Raw genomic sequence first — 26,422 nt, 5'->3', positions numbered from 1 at the left:
TAGTATGTGGGTGCCTGTGTGTGTGCATGTGTATGTGTGCACCGCCATTTACAGGCCAATGAGTGTACAGTCACTAAATGTACACATAACCTAATTTTATTAGACCCCCCATGGATGAAATTCTACAAAACTGGGCATACCCCAGAGAATGCCAGGTCAATCATACACATAAAATTTGGTGCAGTTCTGAACATCTTAACTGAAGATAGGGGCGATTAAAGCAGAATAATATTGCATTTTCATTTTTTTTACCGGGGTGCAAATCACATGAGTGATTATGAGCCAGGTTGATGTGGGCCCTTGAGACCAACATACCATAAAAAAGATTCTTCATCCTCAGTGCCCACGGTTCAGGTATTTATTTAGGAAAAACTGTTTTTTTTTTTTTTAGCGGTTCAGGGGCCCAGCGGGGACGAAATTAAATTTTTCATAAAAGTCTAGTGGGGCTACATACCCACCAAATTTCATGTACCCCGGTGGTTCGGTGTCCCGGTATCAATGACCAAAAATTCAGGGAGTAGATGACGGAAAAATTCTTGAATTGTGCATGTGTGCGTGTACAAATTTATGTTTATGTGTGTGGGTGTGTGTGTGTGTGTGTGTATGTGCGTGCTTGTGTGTTTGCCTCGCGATGTGTGTGTTTTGTGCATGTGCATGCATGCGCATACATATGTCTACTGTGTGAGTATGTGTCATACGTATGATTACTGTAAATGTATGTGTGTGCGTTATGTATCTGTTTATGCACATGTGTGCACATGGAATGGGCTAACATGACCCTGGAGGCAAACATATCGGAAAAAATGGTCATCCTAGGCCCTACAGTTCTCAAGATATTCACAGAGAACTGTGTCTGCCTACCCTCCTTCGGGATGTCCAGTCCAGCGGGGGCTACAGATCAAAGCGAAGAATGACGGTTCCATGCTATCCATGTGGGGTTACATGCCCACCAAGTTTTGTGTACCCGGTCTTTCAGTGTCCCGGGAATCCTTGTTGGTGTATGCGTCACTAAATGTACACATAAATTATTTTATTGTAAGGCCCCCCATGAACGAAAGTACACAAAACTTGGCATGCATTCGGAGGGTGTCATAATGATCCTACACTTTTAATTTCGTGCAGTTTTGACCTTGTCAGCCAGAGATATTGTGATGAAAACACCTAATTTTTGCTTTTTTTAATTTTTTTAACTAGGTGGCGCTATACATGAAATAAGTGGTAATGGGATGGGTTGACATGCCCCCCTTAAGACCAACATACATAAAAAGGTGGACCTCCTAGGCCCCTACGGTTCTCGAGATATTCACAGAAAACTGTCTCCGGCCACCTACAGGCCAGTTGGTGTATAGTAACATAAATTAATTTATTGTGTGGCCCCCCCATGAACGGAATTCCACAAAACTTGGCGTGCATACAGAGGGTGTCATAATGATCCTACACTTCCAATTTTGTGCAGTTTTGACTATGTTAGGTCACAGATACCTTCAATTACAACACCTCATTTTTACTTTTTGTGTTTAACTAGGTGGCGCTATACATGAAATGAGTGGTTATGGAATGGGTTGACATGGCCCCTTGAGATCAACATACAAAAAAAATGGTCCTCCTAAACCCTACGGTTCTTGAGATATTCACAGAAAACTGTGTCTGCCCTACCCTCCTTTCTGGGGGTCCAGTCCAGCGGGGGGGCTACAGATCAAAACGAAAAACGATGGTTCCATGCTATCCATGTGGGGTTATATGCCCACCAAGTTTCGTGTACCCCGGTCTTTCAGTGTCCCGGAATCCTTGACGGAAATTTGGGCATGCGAAAAAAAAAAAAAAAAAAAAAAAAAAAAAAAAAAAAAAATCTGACTAAACCTATATGACCGCCGCTTCGCTGCTATAAAGGCAGATATGTTTTTGTTACTTTCATTTGTTTTATGTTTCAAAGTGATTATAGTGTTACTGTTCACTGTGTAACATATTGAAGTTTGAAAATAGAATTATAGAATGAACCTCCTACTTGCTATACAAATAAAGGACACTAGAGGTATCCCAATTCCCAACTATATCCCAACTATATTGTAAGATTCAGTTTGGCTATTTAAAAGTGAACATTGAGAAATAAAGAGATGAAATAAAAGCAGACTTTAGAAGTCATTAGCCGCAGTGGCTAATGAAAGACTCCACACACAACAGAAGCGTTTGAAGTCCCAGGCCTTTAACAGTAAACAGTGGCTTTAACAATGTGTCATACACAGTCTCATTACAAGTCTTTTACAAGTGTTAATTCCTATGCTAGACCAATAGGCTTCGGTGGTAGCACACCCAGTAGTAGCGTTGCAGCTCTCTGTCTGGGTATCCTGAGCTGCTGCAGTCTCCTCTAATCTTTTATATGGGCATCAAGGCCCACTGTCACATCCAGAGTGGATGGCCATATGTAGTATGGATGTGTCTGAACCTGTGGCCAGAGCAGTGCCAGACAAACTACACAACACAGAGCTCATAACACATACTGTAACACAGAGCTCACTGTGGAAGAAAAGGGCTGTAGAACAGAGACCTATTCCCCATTGATCGCTAGATTAAAATAATCTATATGTTCCTGTGTGTGTGTGTGTGTGTGTGTGTGTGTGTGTGTGTCTGTCTGTCTGTCTGTGCACACATGCATGTGCCTGCGTTTATGTGTACATTGTACAGTGTGTGTGTGTGTGTGGGTATCTGTGTGTCTGTGTCTGTGTGAGTGTGTGTGTGTGTGTGTGTGTGAGTGCGTGTGTGTTTGTCCACATGTCTGTTGAATCGTCCTGCACTCTATGACACCCCCACCCCCACCCCTTCCTCTTCTGTGAGAGTTGCATGATGAGGCTGATTGGATCAAGACAAATTTTTGGAATTCCCAGCAATTCCGTCCTGCCCCTGAATTCACGCGCAGCAATGCGAGCCACCCCTCATGACACATGACAGTTTGTCTCCGCCGAGGAGGACAAACACTCACTGATATCATGGAATCAACATCCTTCCCTTATGTCACCACTCTCATTCAAACCACTAACACATAGTTAGGGATAAGACCAGAGGGACAGAGGGAATTAGGCTGGAGAGAAAGGTATGGAAGGATAGAGAGAGAGAGGGGGGGAGGTAGAGTTCCATTCCCAGGCCCTGGTAGCTTTGGTAGATGGTTGGTTAATGACGGGTTGGGCTCAGGCAGAGGAAACTCCAAAGTGTCTCCGCAAGACCACAAAGGAGTTTCTGAGGAGTGGGCCACACACCCACACAGCTGCACACACACACACACACACACACACACACACACACACACACACACACACACACACACACACACACACAGCAGAGACACAGAGAGAGAGAGAGAGAGAGAGAGAGAGAGAGAGAGAGAGAGAGAGAGAGAGAGAGACTGGGCATACACACACACACACACACACACACACACACACACACACATACAGGCACATACAGCACCGTGTACCGTGTACATCATTTTCCAGTATCCTTCAGTTGAAACCTTTGGGTGAGATTGAAGAGAGAGAGGGGGAAAGGTGTTACGGAAGAGACGCAACAGACAGATGGAATGGAGAGAGAGAGGAGCAGGAGAGTAGAGGAGATATATGTATATATATATATATATATATATATATATATATATATATATATATATATATATAGAGAGAGAGAGAGAGAGAGAGAGAGAGAGAGACCTAAAGGACTGATAGAGAGAGAGAGAGAGAGAGAGAGAGAGAGAGAGAGAGAGAGAGAGAGAGAGAGAGAGAGAGAGAGTGCTGCAGGGAGCTGCGCTGTGTTGACAGTTATATTTCCCTGTTGGGGGAAATTCACTTACTTGAATTGGCTCAGGCCTCCAGTCTGTAATTCACTCCATAAGAGCATTCCAGACTGGGAGGCCAGATGATTAATGGGAAGGAAATAGAAATATAGGAATTGACTGATTAAAACAAGAGAACGTGAGTGAGCATGTGCATGAGCGTGTGTGTTTGTGTATGTGTGTGTGTGTGTGTGTGTGTGTGTGTGTGTGTGTGTGTGTGTGTGTGTGTGTGTGTGTGTGAGTGAGAGTGTGTGTGTGTGTGTGTGTGTGTGTGTGTGTGTGTGTGTGTGTGTGTGTGTGTGGCATTGCATGCAGTTCTACTCGTATTATTAGAACTGGGGTTTTGCCTAATGCTTTCAGTCCCTCATGCCTTTGGAGGTCTAATTAATTGCTAGCTAGCAGAAGGCCTTCTGAGCAAAACATGAAGGAGAAAAAGAGAGGGAGAGGGAGAAGTACTCATGAAAGTTGAGTGTGGAATGGAGGTGTGGTTAAGTGTGTGTGTGTGTGTGTGTGTGTGTGTGTGCGTGCAAGAGTGTTCAGTTTGGGGTGGGGTTGATGTGTGTGTGTGTGTGGTAGGCAAATGGCAGTGATTCTCATGGGGATATTTAGGGGCAGTAGTTTAGGGTGTGACTCCCATGTTTTAATGAAAGGGTCTGAGGTTGAGATAAGCCCACCAACAGTAGAGATCAATACTGTTCCATCATTCACACTAACATCAAGAAATTACTAAACTCTAAAAATTGGTCAAGACACTTACACTTAGTAGTGTAAAGCAAAAGTAAGCATGTAATATTCTTAATATGGTTTAAGTTTTTTGTTTCCTAAAACTTAATGGTGTAGATGGATATGATCAAATTTGTGTTGCAGAAGTAATTGTTAGATTGTTAGATTTAATTAATTGTTAGATTAATTGTTCTACATTTCATTATACATGTCATTTAACCTGGAGGTTACATTCAGGTTTACTTCTGTTAAAGATAATGTTCTGAAACCCATTAGATACCACCACCACAGTTCCTGTTAGCTACTTCAATCATTTGTTCCTGAGGGCTTGTTTTTGTTTAGTTTTTTTGTTTGGTTTGCTGCTTATGTCAGAGTTTTTATTTCAGATGCATTTGCTGGGTTCGCCTTTTTTCCGTTCTCTGCACCAAGCTTGATTTCTCATGTTCACAAATGATGCGCATGATCTGCACAGATACAAGCCCACAGAAACTAACGTCAAGAAAGTCGGGCTGAGCAGTTTGACAGTGAGCATGAACAGTGTTGCGCATTACGTAACGGCCAGGGTAATTTCATTCTGCCCGATCTCAATACGGTATGTGGGTCAGTTCACTGGAAAATTATTGTTGGGTGAAGCTCATCCGGATGTAGTGTAAAGCTTCAAACCAGTTCAGTGTTTTGTGAGGGAGAAAATATGCTCATTTTAATGAATTATACCAGGAAACAAGACTCATTGAATTTAATGTTGCACACGATTTCAGATGTGCGAATAAAATAACATTCTGTACTAAGAGATGCCCTCTATTTCCATCTTCACCATTATATTAATACCGGTATATTAGATATAATGGTCCAGGTGCAATATGTATCCATTTTCACAACAGTAATATTGTGATGCTCATAACTGTAGTCTGAACTAAGAGTCGGGACGGTACATAAAAGTCAAGAAAAAACTGTTCCCATACAAGCTACTCTAAATAGAAAGCCCTGCAAGTGAAATATATATTGCGGAGGAGCTGTGCTTAATTCTCTAAGCTTCAGTAAGATCAAAGGCCACAATCATGGAGTCTTTCAACCCTTTCTTCTCTCCCTCTCTCTTCTTCTTGGTCCCTCTCTTCTCTCTTTTCCTCTCTCTTGTTCTTCTTGTTCATCTCTCTCTTCCTCACTCTTCCTCCTGTTTGACTCCCTTCCATTTCTCTCTGTCTCTCTCCCTCCCTCTCCCTCTACTTTGGCTCTACTTCCCTCTCTCTTCCTCTCTGTTCCATCTCTTCCCATTTTCTCTCTCTCCCTCTTCCTCTCACTCACCTCTCTCTTCCTCTGTCTTCCATATCATTTCTTCCCATTTCTCTCTCCCCCCTTCCTCTCACTCACCTTCCTTCTCTCCTCTTCTCCCTCACCTTTCTCTCTCCCCCCTTCTCTCTTCTCTCTCCCTTCCTCTCTCTCTCTCTCTCTCTCTCTCTCTCTTCCTTCCTCTCTTCCCCTCCCTCCACTCTTGCTCTCTCTTCCTCAGGCCTGATGATCCCAGTCTTCTGTGTGGTGGAGCAGATGGAGTCAGGTGGGCTGGTGTCGGAGAGCGAGGGCCGCGAGGAGCACGCTGAGTTTGTGCTGGTCAGGAAGGACATCCTCTTCACCCAGCTGGTGGAGACCGCTCTGCTGGCGCTGGGCTACTCCCACAGCTCCGCCGCCCAGGCGCAAGGTGAGACACCTCCTCCAGCTCAACTCCGATTTGTCAGGAGCAGAAGCATACACACACAGGCATACACACACAGGCATACACACACATGCATACACACACAGGCATACACACACATGCATACACACACAGGCATACACACACAGGCATACACACACATGCATACACACACAGGCATACACACAGGCATATACACACAGGCATACACACACATACACACACACATATACACACAGGCATATACACACAGGCATATACACTGTCTCTCCAGGCGCTTGTCAGCGAAAATAAAGCTTTCCTCCTATCTGTCTTTTCTTTCGTTTGTTCTTTCTTCCCTTCTTTCTTTCTTTCTTTCTTTCTTTATTTCTTAATGCTCCCCATTGAATCGTTTAAATTCCAAGGTCTCCTCCTTGACACACAGTGTCTGATTGAGGGCTTATGAAAAGCAAAGACTGTCAAACTAGTCTTAAATGACCCCTCTATAAAGGAAATGTAAGGAAACATTTATAACATTCTTCAAAGACAATCTTTAGAATCCTTAAACCCTCATTTATACCTTTACAGCAAACTACCATCTTCCAGTTATTCACAGATATTTTTGATTTGTGATTTTTTTTTTAGCTGGCCATGCACACTCAAAAAATGTGTAAAAGGATTAGTAAAAAAAAATACAAATAATCGTCAAATTCTCCATATAGCATGTTTTTCTATGAATGTACTTATACCAAATTGAGCCTTTCTTCCAGAGTATTCCGTTCACTCATTTAGAGAAACATGGCTGTAGGCATTTAGTGGTGTCTGAAGGAGCTATTTAGTATTTACTCACTCCACGTCGAAGTGAACATTAAAACCTCTTAATTTGCCATGAGTCGACAAAAAAGAAAACTTTCTCCAAGATTGACATTTGCCCGTTCCAAATGTACTTGATACAGTACTTCACTGAGTGGAACTGTCTTCAAACGAGTCAGAGGAGGACGCCCACACTGTTGCTGACAGGAGGAAGAGGCATGATGTAGTGGAGACTGCCAGCGACTCCACTGTAGGGGGAGAGCAGGGCCATTTGTTAAACACCACTGAATCACAGACAGTCTGAAAAAGTCATTAAAGAACAAAAGGACAGGGCCAACTGGAGGAGGAAAGAATGCAATACTTTGATGGAGCAAATAATTGTGTATTTTTGTGTCTGCTCTTAATGCCCTTTATGCGATTGTACAGTATGTGTGTGTGTTTTGTGTGTGTGTGTGTGTGTGTGTGTGTGTGTGTGTGTGTGTGTGTGTGTGTGTGTGTGTGTAAGAGAGAGAGAGAGAGAGAGAGAGAGAAAGAGAGAGAGAGAATGTTTATGAGAAAGCAGCCTTGAGAAGGAACATAATAAGTCTGTAATTTATTGTTGTACACATGGTTGTCATCTCTGGAAAGACCAAGGAGTTTGCTTGTATCCAACAAAATATGCAGACCATTTGAAACAGCCAATTGCTTCAAGTGGATCCACAGAAACAAAACAAAAGACCACTCGGCCTACCTCACAAGTCGGTGCAAATGGAGTTTGTTTATCGATGCACTTATTTTCGTTATTTGTTTTCTACTTGTGTTTTGAGGTAAAATTTAGGTCATGCTGAATCGACTCCCTCTGAGAAAATCCATAAAATTGTATCTCAGCTCTCAGCTAAGCTAACATATTTTCATAAACACATTTTTTATGTGCATACCATCAGTGGCTTGTAGTGAAAATCACCTGCTTAGCATGAAATAAGCCTTGATTATGTGTCTCATAATAGTCATGTTATAGTTGGATGTAAATCTGGGTAACTCTTAAATAACTCTATGGCATATGATGTGACTGTTCCTCATCTCGTTCCAGTGCCCCAGACTTTACTAGTTTCTTGAGGTCAGAGCCACAAACCCAAGACATTTTTTTTGTCGTTTCAACATTTCAAGTAACAAAATATTCAAATTAATTTCCAAATCGTTCCTTTGAAGATATCTCAGTTACCATTTACCCTAATGATATCATATCATTTCCCCACTAACCTCCATGATAAGAGTCTTATTAATTTATGATAGTAGATTAGTTATTAATAAACCACATAAAAATTAATTACTCATTCATCATAAAACCCTCAGGGCCACACGGTGTGATAGCCATACCTTTATGGGTGGTTTAAAAAGCCATGAAAACACAATTGCAGTCACAAGGAAGCGAGTACTCTGAACCCTTAACAGGGTCTGTAACCACACAGGGGAAATAAAAGCTGTCTGTAGCCCACCCATCGGCGCCTGGCGTTGGCGCTCTCAGCTGACCGAGGCTGCTCAGCAGCGGCCAGGTCAGCCAGGTCCCCTGTCTGCACGGCGAGGCTTCACAGCGAGACCCCCCGAAAGCCTCAGAACCCACAGAGGCACGCAGACTAAACAACACAGCGCAAAACAAGAAAACAAACGGCAGAGAGCCGTCGCGGAGAAAGACAGAAAGAGAGAGAGAGAGAAAGAGAGACACTCCTGTGTGCCACAGGTCAGCAGAGAGAAAGCTGAGATTGTTATCAAACAACACTAGAGGAGAGGAGGGCCGAAGTGAGGTGTATACAAACTTGATGTATACACACACCCTCTCCCACACACACACTCCAAACTGTCCTGGAATGGAGAAGGGGAAAAAAGGTTTAATTTGAAGTCCTCAAGTGCTCTACCTCTTTGTTTCTCCCCACACCCCACTCTTACACACACACACACACACAGGGACAAACGCGGGTGCACACGTACACGCTAGGTCCCACTCACACAAATAGACAAGGAAAAAAAGCCCAAATCTCAAATGAACACTTTTTGTTTTTTAAAATAAGCGTTTATGTTAAATGAATAATTTCTGGCTTAAATTATACATTTTTTCCTCTGTGGTTCACGACCAAAATTACACAGAGTCCTAGCTATTTTCTCCCTGTTTGAATTGTGTCCCGCATAGCTCTCTCCCAGCGCTATACTTAAGCCGTTCCTTTGGTACCACTGGCGTTCCTTAATTAGCCTGGCCAGTAATTAGCTGGGCGATATTGTTTATTTCAATTATAAAGGTCTGGGTGCTTTTATAGACAAGTATGGTCAGACCTGTACTTTTTAAGGCCTCAGATGGTGAACAGCGGTGACAGTTTACTGTAAGAATGCATTGTTGCCCGGCCGCTCTTGATAGCGAGCCATGTAAGGTCAGATAGCCTGACACGGCAGGTCACACACTAACATTCCGGAATGTTACATGCGCAATTAAGTTTAAGTGCCATTGTGTTAGTGCACTAAACGAGTGTCAGACATGCTTTGGTGAAAACTGTGACATGATAATGTCCCTTGAATGAATAGCATTTTAAACGACTGAAATTTGACAAGAAATCGTGCTACTTTTTGGGATAAGAAAATAATTCCAACCTGCGAGTCTAAATTTACCAATGATTGTGATTTGATAATAATGCTCTCAGATAGTTTTGAAATAGCTAGACATGATATGAGAAAAATAATTCTCATACTGGATATGTGGATTGGGGTGGTGGTAAGGGTAGGTGGGGTGTTTTGAGGGGGCTCAAACCTCCTGTTTGTCCTCCTCCCAGCCAGATATGCCTGTTCATGGTGAGGTTTCATCCCTCATCACTGGTCTGCACCTCATCACAGGCTTTTACACGCCTAATGACAGGGTCTGCACCGCACACTGAAGAACGGCCCCTTGGCCACTCTTTAAATCTTCAGCTTTTTTACATCATCCCTGTGACAGGAGAGGACCATAATTGGCCAGCGCTGTCCCCGCGCCACACCTCGGGTTCCCAGCGCACGTAAATGCGCTGGGGTTCGGGGAGATTGGTCATGACAGTGTAGAGATCTGTGGTCACTCTGACTCATGCACTCACTGGGTTTCCCCACCCGTTCCACACACACACACACACACACACACACACACACACACACACACACACACACACACACACACACACACACACACACACACACACACACCACACACACCTTCCCCTAAGTTTGTGTGGCCATACACAGGAATGGCCATGCAGCATTTGTGTGTTTGTTGAAATACTGCATATACTGCACATGTACATACATACAGTATGATAGTGTGCACATTTGAGTTTATTATGAATATGTGTGTGTTTGTGTGTGTGTGTGTTTGTATGTGTGTTTTCAAGTGTACTTGGGGACATTTACTTGTATGGTTTCTGTGTGTGAGAGGATACATATGTACATGGGGGTGTTTTTGTGTGTACTGTAAGTGTGTGTGTGTATGTGAGTCTGTGAGGGAGTATGAGCACATGCATGTGTCTGAGTGTATGGTGTATGTGTGTGTGTGTGTGTGTGTGTGTGGATGGGTACACAAATAACCAAGCCAAGCCACCAGCCAGCCACATGAAAGGGCAGTATCGGGAAGAGGAATTTTAATGTGCTAGTGGGAACAATAGTTGTTCCTGCACAAAAAAAGACACAAAAGGCCGGCTCCAGCGGAGTTAAAAATGATTCATTAATGAATTTACCACAGTTTCAGTGTATGTGAGTGAAATACAGACTAACACATCACATCATTACAAAGCCATGGAGTCCATGGGATATGGACTCTGCCTACATATGGAGTCATTCAGGCCTGTTGAGTTTATTAAGTCGGTCAGTGAGGCCCAAATTGGTAGGCATGTAGAATGTCATTTTGAATGTTGTGAAAGTCTGACTATTTGTGCCTGTGTGTGAGACTCTGTTTGGTGCTGATTAAGACACGTTTTGGTTGGTGGACAAGCTGGCTACTGGGCCTCTCTCTCTCTCTCTCTCTCTCTCTCTCTCTCCCCTCTTTTTCTCTCTCTTTCTCTCTCTCTCTCGCTGTCTCTTGGAACGTAGTGGTCAGTGTGGCCCCCTTGTATCCCATAAGTCCTTTGGACGGAGCCCTGTCTGTGGCTGCGTGCGTTCAGCATTGCACAACCAGACAATGAGGAAACCAGACATGCCCCCTCGAATCATGGCTAACCATGCAACATAAACACAGACATTGTGAACACACATATACACACACATACACACACAGAGGCAGAGAGACAGCCGCCGTGAAAGAGAGAGAAAGAGAGAGAGAGAGAGAGAGAGAGAGAGAGAGAGAGAGAGAGAGAGAGAGGAGTGGCTAGAATACTCAAATTGTCTTCATCTGTCTGAATAGTTTTTCCTGTCTTCTTTAGAGCTAAGGGGGGTCTGCCTCTGGAAATAGTACAGAATTACACATGCAAAGAAAGAAATTACAAGACTTTGGAAAGACATCACAAAGACTTCATTTTTGACATAATAACAGGCACACTGGCCCTCCGAGCAGCGCTGAGCAGTAGGTCACAGGGAGGCCCCTACTGGGAAAATCCTCCCCGAGATCCCGTATGCTGCTTGGGCTTTTTAGGAGTTCGGCTTGAATTGATGAATCGGAAAATAATTACCATATTATGGGGGAATAGGTTTATTCCATGGTCAGGAAAAGTTCAGTAGAAAGTTGTTGAGTTTGAGCTGAAGAATGTGATGAATCATATTGTGTATTTTTTTGTGTGGTTTCTTTAAAAAAAACAATCACAGTGCAGATCTATACCAAGGATCAGATAGCACAGGCAAACAGAGTCAGACTTTGATTTTTTTCCTGTTTTGTTTTCTAACCTGACTTTCCAAACAGAGAAGGCCGTGCCTCACCTTCAGTCCTTCACCTTCAGACACACACACAAACTCTTATCCAAGCTTTGTCACCCTGCGCACTGTAGCCAGCCAGTGATGCCTGACACATGAAAGGGTGGAACCTGCAGTCCGTGACATTAGTTAGACAGATGCGGGGAGAAGGAGGAAAGGATTCAAAGTTAGCCTGGGTCTAATTTAGAGTGTAGTAATGGGATTACCATTGTTTAGATTTCCCAGCACCAGTCTGTAAGAGGGCCCATGTGTTTGTGTGTGCCAGAATCGGTGGGAGTTTCTTGGTGGGGTGTGATGGGGGAGCAAAGTGTGCGATGAGCCTTTTATTTTATTTTTATGTGTTTTTTTCCACCTTGCTATTTGTGTCCCCATGGAGGTTGTTTTTGCTCATAGATTTTTTTGTTTGTTCATGTGTGCGGTTGTGTGAATGTTTGTGTTTGTTGGGGTGTGTTTATAAATGTATATGTTTGTTCTTTTGTGTGGGTGGATGTGGCTTGGTTTTTGTGTGTGTGTGTGTGTGTGTGTGTGTGTGTGTGTGTGTGTGTGTGTGTGTGTGTGTGTTTTTGCGTGCCAATGAAAGTGTGCTTGTTTATGTGTGGCGTGCCTTCAAAAAACAGCGGGTTAAATAATTCAAGTGCTAGAGGGTCCAGTTGACATGTATGCGCACCTCTTAACAATGCCTGCAACATCTGGAAATAAATAGAGCGCGTTCAATGAGTTACCCAGCTCATACATATTTGATGGGTACTGGTGGCTCCCCCGAAACCTCCGAGATCCTTTATCTGATGGCATGCCACCTCTGCCCCCCCCATGTCCTTTCCCTTAGATGAGCACGCTTCAACACAGCCTCAATCAAGTGTTAGCAAGAGTGAGACTTCACACTCTGCCGTGAAGTTGCAATGACTCCCAAGATTGGAGGAGGTGTGCTCACAAAAATGTTGGACACATTTGTGATGAGGGTGTGACGAGAGTGTTGGACCTGAAAGGAAAGGTTTTGAGGCGGCCTCACATCCCTTCTCACCGGTCTACTGTCGTATTGATGGCAGTGTTTGGGATTCATCTGGCCCTGTTGTTAAGACCAGCTCTGTTTGTTGGCCATCTCCATGGCACCTGTGAAAAACAAACTTTTTTTCCGGCCCCACCCATCTCTGTTCTGATTGGTTCTGATGTTTTGATTTGTCTGCTAGTGTAGACTTGTATAGTGCATTTACTTTAATTCAACTGACACTGACCACTATAATATAACTTACATCAGCGAGCCAGAATGAAATTCTGTGTCAAGGCCATAGGTAGATTGCTGTGCACAAGAGTGCAAGCGCCAAGTGTCGTCTGCGCTGGAGCCCTGCAGGCGATTCTCCATAGGCCTTGCAACATGACACTACGAGGCATTTATAGCCAGTCAATTTGGGTTCATCAAACAATCATTGACATGCTTTTATGGCCAACCATTAATCGTGACGTCACCACTGTCTGTCCTTGTTGTCGATTGTCTGTTGTGTGTGTGTGTGTGTGTGTGTGTGTTTGACCGTGTGTGTGTGTGTGTGTGTGTGTGTATTAGTGTGTTGAGGGGTGGGGTTTTTGTGGGTGTTTTGCACGTCTCCCTGCTGTAAAATGGCCTGACCGCACCCCTGGGAGTTAAGCTGAGTGGGATGGACGCTTGGCTGCCTGCGTGTCAGGTGTCTCTTCCACTGATAAGACTTTAATAGATAAGAGGCTTATCATTGGGTCTGTTGTCCCCACCTCCCCCTGACTAGTTTATGGTCAGGGATGAACTGTTCAAGGGACAGAGAGAAAGAGAGAGAGATACAAACAAAGAGAAAGAGAGAGAGAGAGATATCTATTGTTTAAGTTCTCATTCACAGATAACTCCATCATCTGGCCCTTATCGTCTAAATTTTGATTTGAATAGTGCGTCAGGGCCACACATGAACATATTTGTTCAGCACAGGAACTTGGTACTATCTGTTTTTTTATGTCTCTTTGAACATCTTTCTTTCTGTTTGGCGTGTGTTCACGCGCTGCTGGGATGGAGGCCTCTCCCCGTCTCTCCTCCTTCATTCAGATGCTTGTGCAGGGTTGGATGAATGGGATGAATGGGCTTCCTTGCGGCTGTGTGTGTGTGTGTGTGTGTGTGTGTGTGTGTGTGTGTGTGTGTGTGTGTGTGTGTGTGTATGTGTGTCTGTGTGTCTGTGTGTGTGTGTGTGTGTGTGTGTGATGAGGTCTGGGCACTGGACTCATGATGTAATGGAATCACAGATCGAGTTAGGAAAGACGCAGGAGACACAAATTGGGGATAATGAAGTTCTCTCCCTTAGCTGTTCTCTCTCTCTCTCTCTCTCTCTCTCTCTCTCTCTCACTCTTTCACTCTCTCATTCATTGTCATTTCCTCCCTCTCCTTCTCTCCCTTTCTCTCTCTCCTAATCTACTTTGTATTTGGTGCTTCCCTGTCTTGCCTTGTTTATTTATGTCTCTTCCTTTCCTCTCCTCGGTCATCAATGAAGTTCCCCCTCTTATTTTCCTTCTCAATTTCCTTCTCTCTACCTCTTTCATCCCATTCTGTTCCTCCCTCCCTTCCTCTCTATCCTTCTTCCTCTCTCCAAACCTATTTCATATATGATAATATTCCATTCCCTTTTCTGTCTGTGTATCTCTCTTCCCTGCTCATTAATTCTCTGCCCCCCCCTCCCCCCGTAGGCATTATAAAGGTGGGCCGCTGGAACCCCCTCCCCATACACTACCTGACGGACGCCCCTGAGGCCACTGTGGCCGACATGCTACTGGACGTCTACCACATGGTCACGCTGCGCATTCAGCTGCAGAGGTCAGTGTCCCTGCTGACAGCCACCGGAAAGTAGTAACCAAAGATTCTAGAACAGAGCTCCGCTCTAGAATCTTTAGTAGTAACCCACAACTTCACTCATCACATCAGTTAAAGCCATTGCCACATTTTCCAAATTATTGTGTTTAAACATTTGGAAAGGTCAGAGGTCAGTGTCCCCGCTGGCAGGCACTGGGTAGTAATGTTGGTACAGTGTAACCCACAATCGCGCATATCAGTTAATAGTTAATGCAGACCCCCATTGGTGACTTTATGTATAAAAATACAGTCTAATAATATGCACTTTATTACCCTTTATAAATTCTACTTGATGGTAGCAGAATCATATGAGTACTGGTATAGATGTGTAAAGGTACTAGAAATGCTGATGCTATTAGTCTATTAGTCCAAGTATGACCATGAGGCAACACATTTTTCCCCCAACATAAAAGGCATGTAGTACTTTATCTTAGATCAATATGACATTTAGCTTCACTTCCACTTCCATCGTTCACTGGCGTGCAGTTCAGGTCAGCTGTAGTCTTTGACTAGGTGAGCAACACTAAAGTGGCACTAGGTTGGCATGGCGCCAGGCAGGCAGAATAGAGTGCAGCACTTTTATCTGAGATCCTCAAAGCGCCCTTTCATGGCCACTGATTGCAGTTTACCCGCGAGTCACGGGCAGAGAGATAAACAACGGGGCATCAGATGAGAGGGGGATGGCTGCACGTTATTGTGTTGCCACATGTCATCTATGTGTGTTTACCTTCGGCGACATGACGGGCATACACACCGGTTTACTTAACGTGGGGGGGGGTTGCTGAGTACCAAGTTGCGAGCTGTTGATCAGGGAGTGTTGTTGATCAGGAAGTGTGTTGTGTTGTATTGTGTGTGGGCACAAAGCATTGTAGTAGGTAGTGATAGTGTGTGTATGTGTCCAAAGCTTTGCCAAGCTAGAGGACCTGCCATCAGAGCAGTGGAACCATGCCACAGTGAGGAACGCCCTCAAAGAGCTGCTGAAGGAGATGAACCAGAGCACACTGGCCAAGGAGTGCCCTCTCTCACAGGTAACACCAGCCCACACACATATCTATTAAGGGGTTATGTGTAGCGTGTGTTATTATTATGATGATATTAATATTGTATTATTATTATTGTGTGTGATAGCGTGTGTGTGTGTGTGTGTGTAGACACCTTGTTTGTGTGTGTGTGTGTTTGTGTGTGTGTGTGTGTATGTGTGTCTGCGTGCGCATGTAGGCACCTTGTTTATTTGTGTGGCCAAGGAGTGCCCTCTCTCACAAGTAACACCAGCCCACACACATACCTAATAAAGGGTAATGTCGTATTGTGTGTGCGATATTGTATTATTATTATTGTGTCGTGTGTGTTGTAGCGTGTGTGTTATTATGTGTGTGTGTGTGTGCGTGTGCGTGTGTGTGTGGTGTGTGTTATTGTGTGTCGCGTGTGTGTGTGAGTGTGTGTAGACACCTTGTTTGTGTGTGTGTGTGTGTGTGTGTGTGTGTGTGTGTGTGTGTGTGTGTGTGTGTGTGTAGACACCTTGTTTGTGTGTGTGCGTGTGTATGTGTGTGTCTGCGTGCGCATGTAGGCACCTTGTTTATTTGTGTGAGTGTGTGTGTGTTTGTTTGTGTGTGTGTGCGTGTGTAGGCACCTTGTTTATACCATATGTCTGTGTGTGTGTGCCCATGTGTGCCTTGCCTTATGGCAAGTGTTCCACTCCATCTAAGAGTGCACTTTGTGAGATTTATGCACGTGTACGTGTTGTGTTTCAGTGGGGCTGTGTGTGTGTGTGTGTGTGGGTGTTGATCCTTATATGAATTGCAAGCATATGTGTGTGGCTTTCTGTTTCTCCTTGTGTGTGTGCTTGTGCATGTTTTGTGAATCTTATCTTATCTTATCTTTTTTTTCAGAGATACTTGTATATTCCATCTTGTTTGTTAGCCATTAATAACATTCCTCTTACCCCCCTCTCTCTCAACAGAGTATGATTTCCTCTATTGTGAATAGTTCTTATTATGCCAACGTCTCCACCGCAAAGTGCCAAGAGTTTGGCCGTTGGTATAAGAAATACAAGAAGATCAAAGGTAAGATTTTTAACCTCTAAACTAGTAGAATTAGGGTTACCTTGATTCAGTTTAGATGCAGCTCTTTTCAGTTCAACTTTAGACTCAATGTAAGTGATATGAAACGGTGGTCAGTGCAATACCACACAAGGCAGTCACTTCTGAGGCTATACAGCAATGGTGTTGATAATGATACTTTTTTTATAATGAAAGGCTAGGGGCTTCATGCTTTGTGTGACTAGTTATCTTTGTATATCCTGACTCTTTAAACAGTACAGTGCAGAGAAATCACTGCTATGGCTTTAATGGAAACCACCTATCCTGGCCAGCAGAACCCCAGGGGGTCCAAGAAAACAGGGCCCTTGCAGATGGCAGTCTCAGAGCTCGTCTGTTTAAGCCGCTTAGCTTCAAAATGCCTATGACAATTTCCTCGTCTTTTTTGCCCCCCGAAAGCGACATAATTACACAGTAGGCCAGATCAAAGTGGCCCCCAAACCCCAAGCGCAGTCAAAGAGTGTGAGAGAGAGAGAGAGAGAGAGGCAGAGAGAGAGAGAGAGAGAGAGAGAGAAGAGAGAGAAAAAAAAAAGAAAGAGAGAGAGAGAGTGAGGCAGAGAGAAAGAAAGAGAGAGAGAAAGAGAAAGAGAGAGAGAGAGAGAGAGAGAGAAAGCTGCGGGAGAATAAAGAGATCCTCGGCACGCTGACAGAGTAAGCAGTGTTAAGTTACACCAGCGCCTCCACTATTAGTTCTGCTCCGTGCCTCTCTGTGGAAAACAGACAGTGAGGGTGCGTGTGGGGGCCTCCAGATGTGATTGCCCCCCAAGTGTGGTGGATCTTATTGGGTCTTTAGTGTGTCAATCAAAGTTTTGAGTGCATGATGGGGTTATGAGTTTGAGGTCTTCTCCACATGTGCCATGGAGGAAAGTGACTGTGTGTATTTATTGTGTGCCATGTGGATGTTGTCTTGTGTGAAGCAGGGGATTACCTGGAGAAGATTTGGTCAGGACGAGAGAACTCTGAAATCAAAGGTGAGTTGTTTTGCTGGTTACGATGTGTCATCAGGACAGGACAGCTGTGTGTGTGTTCCCCATCAGTTCTTTGATTGAACAGAAATGATGGTTTTGAGTGGATGACCACAGCCTGAGACCTCTCTCTCTCTCTCTCTCTCTCTCTTTCTCTCTCACACTCTTTCTCTTTCTCTCTCTTCCCATTTCTCTTTCATATCTGTCCCTTTCTCTCTATCTCTTTGTATCTCTCTCTCTCTCTCTCTCTCTCTCTCTCTCTCTCTCCTTTCCCCTCTGCAGTGGAGCGTGACAGCCTGGCTGATTTCTGCATCCTGGGCCAGCGCCCTCCTCCTCACCTGGCCGGCCTGGCTCAGCTCGGCCCCCTGGGCGGCCCTGGCGGCCTCCTAAAAGGCACGTCCCTCTCCGAGCCCCCAAACTCATCCCAACCGCCCTCCTCCCACCAGCAGCACCAGCAGCACCAGCAGCAGCAGCAGCAGGCATCGTCCCAGCAGCAGGCATCGTCCCAGCAGCAGCAGCACCAGCACCAGCAGCAGCCTCAGCAGCTTGTAAGCCCGCGGGCGGCTCCACCACAGCCCCCCTCCCGCCACCAGGTGCCCCGGCTGGCCCCCGGGTTCCGGCTGCAGCCCCTGCTGGCCACTCCGGCCCTGCTGCTCTGCCCCCAGCTCAGCCCGCGGCTGGTCTGCAGGCAGCAACCCAAACCATAACCCACCTCATCAACCAGCAGCTGGCTGTCAGCCGCCTGCTGGCCCACCAGCACCCACAGGCGCTCAACCAGCAGTTCCTCAACCACCCGCCGCTGCCGCGCTCCTCCAAGGCCGGCAATGGAGGGCCCGGCGACCCCGGCTGCAACCCGTCCGCCTCCGAAGTGTCCGGCGATATCTACCAGAGGGTCAGGGACGAGCTGAAGAGGGCCAGCGTGTCACAGGCGGTGTTCGCACGAGTGGCTTTTAACCGCACACAGGTTAGCACAAGAGAAGGGAGGCTTGTCCAGCACTGGGGGGACTGAGTGAATGTTATGCTTTTAAAATATTTCAACTTTGTAATTAAAAATGAATTAAATTTCTTGATTCAGTTACATTGCAAGCATCTCTTTGGTTATATTGACTACAACAAGTGTTATGATTTATGGGGAGCTGTGGGAGTCTTTCCAAGTCAAGTGCCGACAGATCAAACGTCACTGCTATCAACAAACAATTTCCACAAACAAAGTCGATTATAAGCTGACATGAGGCCATTCAAACTGTCATGTCAGCTTATAACCGACACATCAAACTCAAATCAAAAAGCAAAATACAGAAGTTTGCACGCACTCGACACACACACACACACACACACACACACACACACACACACACACACACACACACACACACACACACACACACACACACACACACACACACACACTCTTACACATACAAATGGCTGTAATAGACAGCTCCTGAAGCCAGAAATGGCTCTTTGAATCTGATGTGGGGCTCAGGGGGGGGGGCAGTGGGCCCCTGGGATGGGTCTGGTCTCCCATCCCGCCCTCCCAGCAGCACACACACCTGGCCCATTCAGGCTCGGCAGGCCAGCCTCACGCTCCATTAGAGCCCTCACGGCGCTTCCCTCAGTGGGTGGAACACGCTGAGGCACAGGTGAAGGGCATGTGGGTGGTGGTCCACATGTGTGTGTGTGTGTGTGTGTGTGTGTGTGTGTGTGTGTGTGTGTGTGTGTGTGTGTGTGTGTGAGAGAGATGGAGACTTAACTGAGTGAATGAGTTAGTGCATGAATGTTGTCAGAAAGTCTGAAGAGTGTGGATGTGAAGGGCTAATGTGTGGGGCTTCACTCTTGTTGTGTGTGTGTGTATTTATGTGTGTGTGTGTGTGTGTGTGTGTGTGTGTGTGTTCATACTCTCAGGGCTTGCTCTCAGAGATCTTACGGAAAGAAGAGGACCCCCGCTCAGCCTCCCAGTCGCTCCTGGTCAACCTGAAGGCCATGCAAAACTTCCTCAACCTGCCCGAGGGCGAGCGTGACCGCATCTACCAGGAGGAGCGCGAGCGCACCATGAACCCACCCGTTGGCCTGCCGCCCACCCCACCCTCAGGTGGCAGTGGGGGTCGCCTCTCTCAGGTACTGACCTCGAAACTCGCTGCCCCCTCACTCTGATGTCTTCCCATAGGCTTGTCCAAATTGCTAACTATGAAGACAAAATGTAATGATATGAACATCCAGACTGACGAAAACACAACAATAAAGGAAGTTTAAGGAATATCCTTCATGTTCGATAATTGAATGTCTAAAATTTGACTGATTCCAATTGGCTGTTCACATTACTATCGCTCCGAAAGTGATGCCTGACGATATCATTCACCATGTTGTTGTTATAGTATGCAGTGTGGACATTGTTGTCCTTAGTGACTAGAGCAGTTTTGAAAACTTTAGTTATTTAGCGTTATCATTATAGTTATCGCTGGCAGTGTGGACAGGGTGTTACACCCTAACCTACAGCAGAGTCTGTGTACAGGGGGACTGACTGACTCTAGATCTGGCGTCTGATCGGCTAGCTTCATACCAGATCAGCATCAGGGCTGTTCCACGGTCAGCTCAGAGATTGTTTTGTCTGTCTTCGTGTTTCTGGCTGCTCTCTGAGACAGTTTTCTTCCCCTTTTTTTTTGTCTGTCTTGTTTAGTTTTGGGGTTAAGCATATTTTTTGTGTTATCTGTATCGAATGTGCAAGAGTCTTGCAGTGCCAGTCAGTCAATCATTTGGTATTGAACTGTTGCATGGGCAGTTTCATATGACTGAGTGAAAGTTTCTTCTGTGAAAATGTAGTTCTGGTCTCAAATGTTGTGACACGAAGTGGCAATGTGGCTGGCTGATAAGAAAACAAAGTGCATTGTCTGGCTAGCGTGTTGCTGGAAGTTCTGCACTCTTTGCCAAGCCATAAATGCTTAAGAGCACACAGCCGCAAGACTGAGGGCCAACACTTTTCATGTGATACTTCATTAAGTGTGTCACGACACATGAGTTTGGCAAAAGCGCAAAATAGTTGAATTAGTGCAATTTTGTTGTGAAATATCTTTAAACGGTGCTTGTCATGAGCAGACGCACACTGGTTTGGGATTGTGTGGGTAGCATGTACTGTGTAAGACAAATTCTCCATGTGTTTCACACTGCAAACTTCAGTCAAGTTTGCTATGCATGTAGTGTGTGGAAAAAAAACAAGTGTTTCATGCATTAATTTGACAATGGATATTTGAAGAAGAATGTGAATGTGTCCACTTATCAGGAGTTTTTCTGGCCTGTGCAGAAAGTGTGGGAGCGTTCCATAGATGAACAGTTGACCCCTGATGCCTGGGCATCCATCTGGAAGAACAAGAACAAAATCTCAAATTCGGTAAGGATGGGTAACTCTGATTTGTTTGCTTTGAATCATGCAAGATCAGATTTACCCGTACCCAGTCTCTACAGAAAAAAGTATATACTTAGATTAAAAGTATATACTTAGATTATAATTTTCTGCACATTATTTAAACACAAGGGCCCAGGAGGGCTTGAGGACCATGTATAGCCATGTCTGACTAGCATCAAGAACCTGCCCCTTCAAAGGAAGTTTGATCACCCAGCATTTGCACACACTGCTGAGATAACATCCCAGAGACGGGAATAAAATCAGGCCGTTGTGGCTCTGCTCCTATCAAGATATGTCTGTATTAACCAAATACGACTTAGGGAGGGAGTCAGTGCATGGTTCATTTACACTGCCTACAAACCCACAACCGGCATCTAGACGCAGGGCAGATAAAGCCCCTTCTGATGCAGGGACAGAGCGCCCTTTCTTTGCTCTCTGGGAATGAGTTTGTGTATTATTATTATTATGTCTGTATACATTTATCTTGCCATCGTTTATGCTGGGGAATGCCAGATTACTTGCCCATGCCTGCAGGGCAACTTCAAACACGACATCTGAACCCCCCGCTGCACACAACAAATCAATATGCCATTACTCAAGCAAATACTACAAAAGAATAGCAGCGGATTGGGCTGTAATGGCTTGGCAGTCCAGCACAGATCAGGGCTCTCTGAATGCCTTCAGGCCTACACAGATCACTAACAAATGCTTCAAGCCCTATTAGCTTCCTGTCATGGGCTCAGAAGGATTTTGGTTCCCTCCCTAATATTACCCTTATGTGTTTACTCTTGTGTTCCCTGTCCTCCGGTGACCTTTGACCCTGACACGTGGCCCAGCCCAAGCCCTCAGGTCCGAGCGCTGAGCTTCCCCTGAAGCTGGAGTCGATGGTGGACATCACCTCCGCCATCTATGATGAGATTCAGCAGGAAATGAAGAGAGCCAAGGTGTCCCAGGCACTGTTTGCTAAAGTGGCTGCAAACAAGAGTCAGGTAAAAACAACAACAAACAACAAACAAAGACAAACAAACAAAGTTTTCACAATTTTTTGTCATTGGAAAGAGAGGATGTTCAAGTATAAGTATAAGACTCCAAATATTTACAGAGCACATGAAACTCCACTCAATCAATGTCCTGAAGTGTTTCACTAAATAGTCTTTGTTGTATGCCAGCAGATTTAGTAACTGAAGGTGTAGCGTTATTGATGAAACATCAGTTCATAAGCAGGTGGTGAAGGAATCACATACATTTGGACCATATTTGCTTCTGCTAGAGCATGAGTTAATAAAAATTAGCCCCAAGTTCTTCTTCTCTCTTGACTCGATAAACGTTTCATTGTTGAATAGTTGTTGAAAGTACCATCTTAAATGGTGTTCTCTGCTAAGTCATACAGCTTATGCTGCCCGTAGTCAGCCTGGTTCAAGTTGTTGTAGTATCAGATGGCTGGTGCGTCTTCCCAGCAGATAAACAAGAGTGTGGCGTGCCGCCCCTGTGGCAGAGATGATTTACACTGCAGATTGCCATCGCAGTCACAACCCACTGCCCTCTCCATAGACTAGGCCAGAGACTCACACTCATGTGTGCTGATTGCTGTCAGACATACACTTTTTCTGTTTCTCTCTCTCTCACACTCTCTCTCCTTCTCGCTCTCTCTCACTCTCTCTTTCTCTCTATCTCTCTCTCTCTTTCTCTATCTCACTCTCTCTTACTCTCTCTCTCTAACTCTGTTTCTGACTGTGTCTTTCCTTCTCTTAATTTTTCTCTCCTTCTGTGCATTATTTAAAAGGTGCTCTGTTGGCTGGTTTTTCTATCCCACCATCTCTCTCTTTCTCTCTCTCTCTCTCTCTCTCTCTTTCTGTATCTTCCCTCTCTCTTTGTCATTATGACTCACTCAGTTCAGCCTGAGATCAGTATATCACTGCAATGCTTCCATTGTGTTCTTAGGGGTAGAACGATTGTGTAGATTACTGATGGCATGTTTCCACCTTAACAGTGCATCTGTGCCATTTGAGGTTTATCATGGATCTTTGTTATAGGATGGGATGCCATGTTTCTGACACAAGATGATGTACAAATCTCTCAAACTGCTGTTTTAGGAAGAAAAAGTGCAGTAAACAAATGTAATTATGATAAAAAATGTGGTTTGATTTTAAATCTATTCAGTTGTGCCCAGACCACCAACCGTCCCTGGAGTGTGCATTCTCGTGGTCACATTGTTGACAGTTGCTAAAAATGTCCTGTTGTGAAAAATAGGTGAAAGATTTGATGAGAAAAGCCTTTTGCCCCATTTGTGGGTCCCTTACCCATTTCAGACCAATGATGGACAATTAATTTGGGCAAATATGAACCCAATCACAGCTGCTCCCCATTTCCTTTCTAAAATAGATCAAGTGTGGGCACCACGCTCAGCAGCTAGCTACTGCAGGGGTCTGGTGAGTGAGGGCTGTAGAGAGGCTTTTGTGGTGGTAGTCTGGGGGGTGTTGCAGTTGGGTCGGTTGGAAAGTTTACAGGTGTAATAGGTGTATTCACCACACAAACACACACACACACATACATGCAAGACACACAAGCAGAACACAAAACACACACTGCCGTACACATGAGTGGAACATACAGACAGATACACACAAGTAGATCACACAAACACACACACACACACAGACACAGACACACACACAGACACAGACACACACACACACATACATGCAAGACACACAAGCAGAACACAAAACACACACTGCCGTACACATGAGTGGAACATACAGACAGATACACACAAGTAGATCACACAAACACACACACACACACACACAGACACACACACAGACACACACACAGACACACACACAGACACAGACACACACACACACACACATACATGCAAGACACACAAGCAGAACACAAAACACACACTGCCGTACACATGAGTGGAACATACAGACAGATACACACAAGTAGATCACACAAACACACACACACACATACATGCAAGACACACAAGCAGAACACAAAACACACACTGCCGTACACATGAGTGGAACATACAGACAGATACACACAAGTAGATCACACAAACACACACACACACATACATGCAAGACACACAAGCAGAACACAAAACACACACTGCCGTACACATGAGTGGAACATACAGACAGATACACACAAGTAGATCACACAAACACACACACACACAGACACAGACACACACACAGACACAGACACACACACAGACACAGACACACACACAGACACAGACACACACACAGACACAGACACACACACAGACACAGACACACACACAGACACAGACACACACACAGACACAGACACACACACAGACACACACACAGACACAGACACACACACAGACACACACACACACACACACACACACACACACACACACACACACACACACACACACACACAGACACAGACACACACACAGACACAGACACACACACACACACATACATGCAAGACACACAAGCAGAACACAAAACACACACTGCCGTACACATGAGTGGCACACACACACACACACACACACATACATGCAAGACACACAAGCAGAACACAAAACACACACTGCCGCATTACATGAGTGGAACATACAGACAGATACACACAGTAGATCACACAAACACACACACACTCACATGGTATAACAGGGAAGTAGACCACCCACACAGAAGACACACTTGCACTTAAACGCACACAGGTACTTCACACATTTTCACGCATACATTCTCTCACAAGCACACACACACACACACACACACACACAGACACACACACAGAACACACACACACACACACACACACACACACACACACACACACACACATACATGCAAGACACACAAGCAGAACACAAAAACACACACTGCCGTACACATGAGTGGAACATACAGACAGATACACACAAGTAGATCACACAAACACACACACACTCACATGGTATAACAGGGAAGTAGACCACCCACACAGAAGACACACTTGCACTTAAAACGCACACAGGTACTTCACACATTTTCACGTACACACACATTCTCTCTCACAAGCACACACACACACACACACACACACAGACACACACACAGACACAGACACACACACACACTGACACTGTATGGGACGCAGATGGAACAAGATGGCTTGCTGGTGCTGCAGTACTAAATACTAATGGCTGTAGGTCCTTGATGTTTTAATGTGGAAGCTGATGTCTTCACAATCAGGATATACCCAAATAATTGGCCCCTTCAAAACAAATTGAGTTTTTTTCCAGTGTTTCCTCCTTAGTCTGTATAAAAAAGAACACTAGAACATCCATATAGCCTTACTAACCAACCTTCGTCAGCCTCCACCCTTAACTCGTACTTTGGTTTGTCTATTTCGACCATAGTCTAGTCGTCTGAGTAGCAAGGATCAATCCTTTAGTGATATTTATGTAGTAATAGTCAACTCACGTCTATTATCAATCAAGTCTATTAGTGATACATTTGGACAGAAGGATTTAGTAGTCCTGACATAATGTTTTAGTTTTAATCTGGAGAGGAAAGTGACGTGTTAGAAATTCGGTTGCATTCCAAACTACATTTCACAGTTTGATCTTTGGACATGTCCTGAAAGGATCTGAAGTGTGGAATAGATTAGCATGTAAAGGTTTTACCCTGTAAAAGTGCTGGAGGTTTGTGAGTGGTTGTCGATAACAAAAGCGCTGTTAAGACAGAACAATTACACCCGAGCACACATCGCCAGAGCTTTTGTGAGGATGTACTAGCCTTTGTGACAGGGTCTCTGCCAACGTAGTAAACCAACACCATCCTCAACCCTACACACACACACACACACACACACACACACACACACACACACACACACACACACACACACACACACACACACACACACACACACACGCGCGCACACACACACATACACACACACACAGAAAGCCATTCCCATATCCAGCACAACTGATTAAATGGACTTTCCCCCTCCAAAGCCAGGGTCATTATAGCCAGCAAGTATACACTGAGGACACACATGAATTTTATGCATTTAATATAATACGCCACGCACACACACACACACACACACACACACACACACACACACACACACACACACACACACACACACACACACACACACACAACGCACACACATGCATGCACACACACACACACACA

At 44.9% G+C, this 26,422-nt stretch overlaps 1 protein-coding gene across 1 annotated transcript in view; it reads left to right on the top strand.

Annotated features, from left to right (window-relative positions):
* satb2 (SATB homeobox 2) overlaps positions 1–26,422 on the top strand; it is a 55,082-nt gene that overhangs the window by 18,102 nt on the left and 10,558 nt on the right. Inside the window, 10 exon segments of the mRNA XM_048238470.1 lie at positions 6,051–6,236; positions 14,604–14,730; positions 15,671–15,794; positions 16,727–16,829; positions 17,783–17,833; positions 18,110–18,522; positions 18,525–18,791; positions 19,733–19,945; positions 21,126–21,212; positions 22,064–22,211. Coding sequence (XP_048094427.1) covers positions 6,051–6,236; positions 14,604–14,730; positions 15,671–15,794; positions 16,727–16,829; positions 17,783–17,833; positions 18,110–18,522; positions 18,525–18,791; positions 19,733–19,945; positions 21,126–21,212; positions 22,064–22,211 — 1,719 coding nt within the window.

The sequence above is a fragment of the Alosa alosa genome, chromosome 3, assembly GCF_017589495.1.
Source record: "Alosa alosa isolate M-15738 ecotype Scorff River chromosome 3, AALO_Geno_1.1, whole genome shotgun sequence".
Lineage (NCBI taxonomy): Eukaryota > Metazoa > Chordata > Actinopteri > Clupeiformes > Clupeidae > Alosa > Alosa alosa.
Note: the sequence above shows the minus strand (reverse complement) of the source record. Positions and strands in the feature narration are given on the sequence as shown.